This window comes from Lissotriton helveticus, chromosome 10, assembly GCF_964261635.1.
Source record: "Lissotriton helveticus chromosome 10, aLisHel1.1, whole genome shotgun sequence".
Lineage (NCBI taxonomy): Eukaryota > Metazoa > Chordata > Amphibia > Caudata > Salamandridae > Lissotriton > Lissotriton helveticus.
Genome location: NC_136071.1, coordinates 228153291 through 228161351, shown reverse-complemented (window position 1 = coordinate 228161351; position 8061 = coordinate 228153291). Strand labels below are relative to the sequence as shown.

Sequence of the window (8061 nt, the reverse complement as noted above, 5' to 3'; positions counted from 1 at the left end):
GCCACGCCCACCATATTCCCCATTGGGCAATTATTTATGTGAGAGGATTCCGAACGCTAAGATGGCCACCGCCATGACGTTATTATGCTACTGCCTCGGTCTAGCCTTTTAGATGTTTCTACAGTGTGTGTGCTCATGTTTGTCATTGTCTCCCTCTAGGCCCCGCCGACTCATGTGATTGGTTGAGTGGTCTGTCACTCAGCTGCGTTTGTGGATCAAGTTGCTCGCGAGCCGCGGGTGCGGGCTGAGTACGCTGCTGCCTGGAGCTTATTGTGTGCGCCGGGGATGCGGCACTAGGGCCGGCTCTGGGGCTTGGTTTGTGCGCTCGTACAGCTGTTGGATCCGTTTGTCGAGATGATGAAATTCAGGTTCAGGCGGCAAGGGGGACAGGACCCGCAGCGGGAAAGACTTAAGCAGGAGCTGTTTGCATTCAATAAGGTGAGTGTAAACGAGACATGAAGGTGACGTGGGGCGCAAAACGAGGAGGAAGGGTTTTGGGGTTGAGATGCCGTGGCAGAACAACGTGTATGGGTCTTCGTAGCTGTCTCTGCTCGGCAGTGCAATACTCCCTCTGTCCCTGGTCATCGCAGATCCCAACCCTAATTATGTCCACCGTTACTTCACTCCCTACCAAGTTCTTTCTGCTTTCGGGTCTCTGCCCCACGACTACTCGCACAACTTTATTTGCTGCTGTTCACCGCCCGGCTCCCCTGGCTTCTCAGCACTACACTCTGCCATGTTCTCGATGGTGTTAATAGCCCCTCTTCCCCCAAGTTCTAGCTGGTCACTTCATCACAACATCACCTCTCCGTCTTTCCCCTCTTTGCTGTCGGTTCGTTTGCACCCCTTACAAACTCTTTGATTCTGATCATTGTTATCAACAGGCAGCCCACCCTAGTTCTGTTTTCTCCAGCCGGCTCCTAGCAGGGTCTTGCACAGGGTTACTCGACCCTCAGTTGCAGTTTTCCCTCCGCTCATAAATGATTGTATGCACGTCGCAGGGAGCCTGCAAAACATGCACGGAAAACACACCCCAACCACAGTGAGTGCCCCCCCCCCCCCCACACACACACACTGAATGCAGCCCTCCTGCTGCTTCAGTAAGAAAATGTTTTGTGGTTAGTTGCTGTGAAAGATGAAAGCTGTCTATTGTTTTTCTGCAAACATTCAGTCTACGGAAGGGCGTACAATGAGTATGGTCGAAAGATTATCCAGTGTCGTTGGAGGGAATCAGCAGTGCAGCCCAAGTGCAGTTGAATGAAAAGATGCGCTTGTCAATTTTTAATTACAATTAATTTTGTTGAATTTTTTTTACATTTCCAAATCTTCCACAATTGTTGATGAAATGGAAGGATGCATGTGTAGTTTGATATTTCTTTTCTATTTTTGGGGCTCTAACTCTTAACACAATAGTTATTAACTAACTCCGATTTCCTCCCCCCCCCCATCATTCACAAAATTCAGAAATTCTCTGCCTCCAGGGTTTCGATCTCAACATGTTGGGAACCTTTGCGTCGCCTCAGCCCCTCCGTGGAACTGGCCCAACCGCCCCTGCCCTGCTCCAAATCTGCTGTGTTGGGAATAAATGTTACTGTTTTGATTTTTCTCTAAGACTATGATTGCTGCTCTGAAGGTACTTGGTATTTGGCTACAGAAAAGGCGAATGGGAGCCCCGTGAGAACGAATTCTGTTTTGGAATCGCTTATGAGTGCTGCGTTGCTTTTCTGAACGCTTACTTTCTTCTTTAGAAGATTTGGTTTTATATCTGTAAGTTTACATTTCTTGTCGTCTGATCTAACCAACTTGCTTTGTCTTCTGACTGTTGTAGTCCATTTCTTTTCAGGTGTCTAGAAGTCTTCGTTCTTTGTTCGGCTCCTCTGTTATGCTTGCTTGTTTTCTTTTTGGCTACGCAAGGTGGCTTGTCTTGTTCTTGGTTGCTCAGAAATATTTGTCTCTCAGTTGATTTAAAAGGCTTGCTTTGTTTCTGTGTTTTTATTTTTTTATTTTAGGCTGCTCTAAAGAGCTTATTTGCTTAGTGGGTTTGCTTCTTTCAATGCTCCACAAGGCTTGCTTTTCACTCTATAGATATGTGTTCCTAAATAGAATTGTCTTAGTGCAAAGTTATCAAATCTAGCACTGTACCAGAAAAGATTTAATCGCAAATAATTTACTGCGTTTCATAAAAGTACAACACAACCCCCTCATTGGAAAGCAGTAACTTTGATTTGGGTATTTTGTTGCCTCTCTGCTTTTTTTATTTAATGAAGAAGTGCAGTGTATGAAGTGAGTCTTGTGCGCCTTCAAGAACAAGGGTTAGCTTGATGATTTTGTGACAGGCACCGCAAGTATGTAATAGTGCTTTGGAATTTGTGGGAAGTTCTGTTTGCATGCATGTCTTACAAATGAGCAGGTTTTCCCAACCAGGTCGCTGTTGGGTATGTTTGTAAAAGATGGTCCAGTCAGTGATTGGCTGGTACAGGTGCTGTTTGTGGTGGTAGAGCAGATCCAAGCAACAATGGAGGTATCAAAAAATCAAATACATTATTTTTATTATGCCGTAAGTATTATCTGTAAAATATCACTGGAAAAAGTCTGTTTTCTGGTTTAAATGTCAGTAGCCTCGGCTGTCCAGTACCTTACTTGGAGCTCTATTTTTATATGTTTAATTGAGAATACATATTGTTTATCACGTGTTGAATAGACCATTAACGCTGAAGATCTCAGTTATGGCATTGATTATGTGCTCCAGAGTTCGGCTTCCCAATCCCATGTATGAACAAAATCTTCCAAAATTAGGTCTTCTTACATAACTGCCTCTCCGTTTCCAGACCTTTTGAGAATCTACCTAAACTAACCCTGTCAAACTTAACGGTAGACCTTCCCGTAGCCATAGATTCAAGCAAGCATCCAGCAACACAGATGCAGTGGGACTACTACAATATAATAAATTGTACAGTTTAGTTTAAATATCAGAAATTTGGCAGAGAACTTGGATTGTAATCTTGGAAACAACCCAATAGAGTAAACCAGTTCCTCATATTTTCGTCCAACAAGTTGAAGTTTTTGGCTGACTCATCAAGTGCAGTAAATGGTGTGTTTTACCGTATTGCTCCTCTCAATGCCTGCCACTTCTCGAACCCTACATGTGACCAGAATCACAAGTCCAAATTAATTTACAAGTAAATGCTGATAACACTGCATACACTCCCACTTTTGCAAGTAATCATGCAAGCATCACCGTTTTTTAATCTTATTCCTCCCTGAATGGGGTTAAACGTTTTAGACGGAGTTGCTCCCAACATTGAAATTGTGATGAATGGCAGGAAAGTTGAAGCGATATTAGTTCTAGGCACCTCTGAAAAACGGAGTACCGCCCTCTAAGACCCTGACATTCTTCTTTCAATATTAAGAGAAGCATCTGATCATCTTTAAGATCTGTCATTAGGTTGAGTTGACAACTGCATTTAACAAGCATTTACAATGCAACGGTTTCGCCTTTGCCAAAGTTAGAGCTATTGGCATTGTAAATGACAAAATTTTTATTTATGTGTTGGTTTTGAAAACAGATAAATAAATGGCATTGTCATTTACATTGCCAACAGCTTAATCTCTTGCAAATGTAAGACCTATTGTACCCTACTGGATTTCACTGAAGAAAATCAGAGTCTGGTCTGCAGGTGTCACGTGACAGACGGCCAATTGACAGCTGAGGGGGTTAAACCGTGCTGGGGTGGCACATTAAGGCGACGCTTGCTGTCCGTGCTTGTGAGGAGGTAGTGCACCTGTTGAGGGAGAGAGAGTGTGTTTGCATATGTGCGTGCATGCATGTGTGTGTGTGTGAATAAGCACTTCCAAGATTTAGTGGGACTAGAGTTTTTATCTACAAATCATTGTTTTCAGCTGTGTTCTAATGGAATCAAAACAACACTACACCCCCCATAATGCATAGTGTGATCACATAAAAGTACAGAACTGGAAAGTGTGTCCATAATGACCAGCTAGACGGTTGTCACCCTAAGAAGGATGTGCTTCAGTCTCCAGTGCCACGGGCGAGTGGAAGCACACACTGTGCTGGTGGAGAAGTAGAAGAAGTACAAGTGTCCATAGAAGAGAAGTAGAGGAGATGCACTCTCCACTCTCTATCCACTCTGCACTCCCTATGCACTCTCCACTCTGCACTCCCTATCCACTCTGCACTCCCTATCCACTCTGCACTCCCTATCCACTCTGCACTCCCTATCCACTCTGCACTCCCTATCCACTCTGCACTCCCTATCCACTCTGCACTCCCTATCCACTCTGCACTCCCTATGCACTCTGCACTCCCTATGCACTCTGCACTCCCTATGCACTCTGCACTCCCTATGCACTCTGCACTCCCTATGCACTCTGCACTCCCTATGCACTCTGCACTCCCTATGCACTCTGCACTCCCTATGCACTCTGCACTCCCTATGCACTCTGCACTCTCTATGCACTCTGCACTCCCTATGCACTCTGCACTCCCTATGCACTCTGCACTCCCTATGCACTCTGCACTCCCTATGCACTCTCCACTCTGCACTCCCTGTGCACTCTCCACTCTGCACTCCCTATGCACTCTCCACTCTGCACTCCCTATGCACTCTCCACTCTGCACTCCCTATGCACTCTGCACTCCCTATGCACTCTCCACTCTCTATGCACTCTCCACTCTCTATGCACTCTCTACTCCCTATGCACTCTCTACTCCCTATGCACTCTCCACTCCCTATGCACTCTCCACTCCCTATGCACTCTCCACTCCCTATGCACTCTCCACTCCCTATGCACTCTCCACTCCCTATGCACTCTCCACTCCCTATGCACTCTCCACTCCCTATGCACTCTCCACTCCCTATGCACTCTCCACTCCCTATGCACTCTCCACTCCCTATGCACTCTCCACTCCCTATGCACTCTCCACTCCCTATGCACTCTCCACTCCCTATGCACTCTCCACTCCCTATGCACTCTCCACTCCCTATGCACTCTCCACTCCCTATGCACTCTGCACTCCCTATGCACTCTGCACTCCCTATGCACTCTTCACTCCCTATGCACTCTTCACTCCCTATGCACTCTCCACTCTGCACTCCCTATGCACTTTCCACTCCCTATGCACTTTCCACTCCCTATGCACTTTCCACTCCCTATGCACTCTCCACTCCCCACTCTGCACTCCCTATGCACTCTGCAGTCCCTATGCACTATGCACTCTCCACTCCCGATGCACTCTCCACTCCCGATGCACTCTCCACTCCCGATGCACTCTCCACTCCCGATGCACTCTCCACTCCCTATGCACTCTCCACTCCCTATGCACTCTCCACTCCCTATGCACTCTCCACTCCCTATGCACTCTCCACTCCCAATGCACTCTCCACTCCCTATGCACTCTCCACTCCCTATGCACTCTCCACTCTGCACTCCCTATGCACTCTCCACTCCCTATGCACTCTCCACTCCCTATGCACTCTCCACTCTGCACTCCCTATGCACTCTGCACTCCCTATGCACTCTGCACTCCCTATGCACTCTTCACTCCCTATGCACTCTTCACTCCCTATGCACTCTTCACTCCCTATGCACTCTTCACTCCCTATGCACTCTTCACTCCCTATGCACTCTTCACTCCCTATGCACTCTTCACTCCCTATGCACTCTTCACTCCCTATGCACTCTTCACTCCCTATGCACTCTTCACTCCCTATGCACTCTTCACTCCCTATGCACTCTTCACTCCCTATGCACTCTTCACTCCCTATGCACTCCCTATGCACTCTTCACTCCCTATGCACTCTCCACTCTACACTCCCTATGCACTCTCCACTCCCTATGCACTCTCCACTCCCCACTCTGCACTCCCTATGCACTCTGCAGTCCCTATGCACTATGCACTCTCCACTCCCTATGCACTCTCCACTCCCTATGCACTCTCCACTCCCTATGCACTCTCCATTCCCTATGCACTCTCCATTCCCTATGCACTCTCCATTCCCTATGCACTCTCCACTCCCTATGCACTCTCCACTCCCTATGCACTCTCCACTCCCTATGCACTCCCTATGCACTCTCCACTCCCTATGCACTCTCCACTCCCTATGCACTCTCCACTCCCTATGCACTCTCCACTCCCTATGCACTCTCCACTCTGCACTCTCTATGCACTCTCCACTCTCTATGCACTCTCCACTCTCTATGCACTCTCCACTCCCTATGCACTCTCCATTCCCTATGCACTCTGCACTCCCTATGCACTCTCCACTCCCTATGCACTCTCCACTCTCCACTCCCTATGCACTCTCCACTCCCTATGCACTCTCCACTCTCCACTCCCTATGCACTCTCCACTCCCTATGCACTCTCCACTCCCTATGCACTCTCCACTCCCTATGCACTCTCCACTCCCTATGCACTCTCCACTCCCTATGCACTCTCCACTCCCTATGCACTCTCCACTCCCTATGCACTCTCCACTCTCCACTCCCTATGCACTCTCCACTCCCTATGCACTCTCCACTCCCTATGCACTCTCCACTCCCTATGCACTCTCCACTCCCTATGCACTCTCCACTCCCTATGCACTCTCCACTCCCTATGCACTCTCCACTCCCTATGCACTCTCCACTCCCTATGCACTCTCCACTCCCTATGCACTCTCCACTCCCTATGCACTCTCCACTCCCTATGCACTCTCCACTCTGCACTCCCTATGCACTCTCCACTCCCTATGCACTCTCCACTCCCTATGCACTCTCCACTCCCTATGCACTCTCCACTCTGCACTCCCTATGCACTCTGCACTCCCTATGCACTCTTCACTCTCTATGCACTCTTCACTCCCTATGCACTCTACACTTCATATGCACTCTCCACTCTGCACTCCCTATGCACTCTCCACTCCCCACTCTGCACTCCCTATGCACTCTGCAGTCCCTATGCACTCTCCACTCCCTATGCACTCTCCACTCCCTATGCACTCTCCACTCCCTATGCACTCTCCACTCCCTATGCACTCTCCACTCCCTATGCACTCTGCACTCCCTATGCACTCTGCACTCCCTATGCACTCTCCACTCCCAGGTGAGTGGGAGGGGGGAGTGAAAGTTTAAGTGGAAAGTTAATGAGGTGTTAATAAATCCCTTATTCATAGGGGAGGTCAAGTTACAGAGAGAGGAGAAAACAAGAGTCCAATGGGGAACTTGAAAGGAGGGAAGTGATCTGAGATAAGGCTACTGTATGACGGGGGTGGGGAATGAATACCAGCCCTCGAGGGGAGCTGGGTACTGTACCAGAGAGTGGGAAGGGGGATGAAAACAAGGCGATGAGGGCTGGAGTGTTCTCTGCCTACAAATTAACCCTGCTCTCTTAGACTGCTCTCATATTCCCTCCAGTTCACCTCCTTGGGGTGGAAGGGCACACGGACAGCGGGTTAGGGGTTGTTTCCATTGTTAATCATGTTAATGACAGGGTAGGAAAATATTCTGAAAACCTAGAAATAGAACGATAGTGTTAAGTCAGTGATTTGTCAAAAAAATTGAAATAATATATAAACATGCGTAATGTGTATGTCAAGTCGGGTATGATAAGTCCACTCCACTGTTGGCAACTTCCCCAACGGCGAGGGGGAAAACTTATGATTGTGCTGTTCTTGCAGGTAACCACAAAGCATGTTGGGAATTATAGCTAGAACTAATTATAGAGCAAAAATAAAACTACAAGTCCCAGCATGCCAGATACAGTTAGTTGGGCAAATAAACCTGCCTATTGTAATGCTGACACGAGGAAGATGACAGCTACTAGAGTAGCGTAGGCTCAGCACGACTGGGAAGCTTGCTATTGTGGCAGCAGAACATAGTCGTCCTCGCACAGCCACGCATGAAGCTTTCTTTCTAGCGCGGTGGATCAGGGAACAGCACGGTGTCACGATGAGCTGCAAGCAGGAGCAGAGAGCGTGTTTACACTGAGGAGCCCACCCGCCTCCTCCGTTACGCCATAGCCAGGAGTGCCCGCCTCACGTCACCAACCTGCCTCCCGCAC

The 8061-nt window shown here is 48.2% G+C and overlaps 1 protein-coding gene across 2 annotated transcripts in view; it reads left to right on the top strand.

The window, feature by feature from the left end:
- Positions 1-206: 206 nt before the first annotated feature.
- LLGL1 (LLGL scribble cell polarity complex component 1) overlaps positions 207-8061 on the top strand; it is a 380653-nt gene continuing 372798 nt past the window's right edge. Inside the window, exon 1 of one of the 2 annotated variants that reach the window (XM_078665185.1) lies at positions 207-438. In XM_078665185.1, coding sequence (XP_078521311.1) covers positions 355-438 — 84 coding nt within the window. In that variant the 5' untranslated portion in view covers positions 207-354. The remainder of the gene's footprint in view (positions 439-8061) is intronic. The other variant, XM_078665184.1, reaches the window with a different exon arrangement.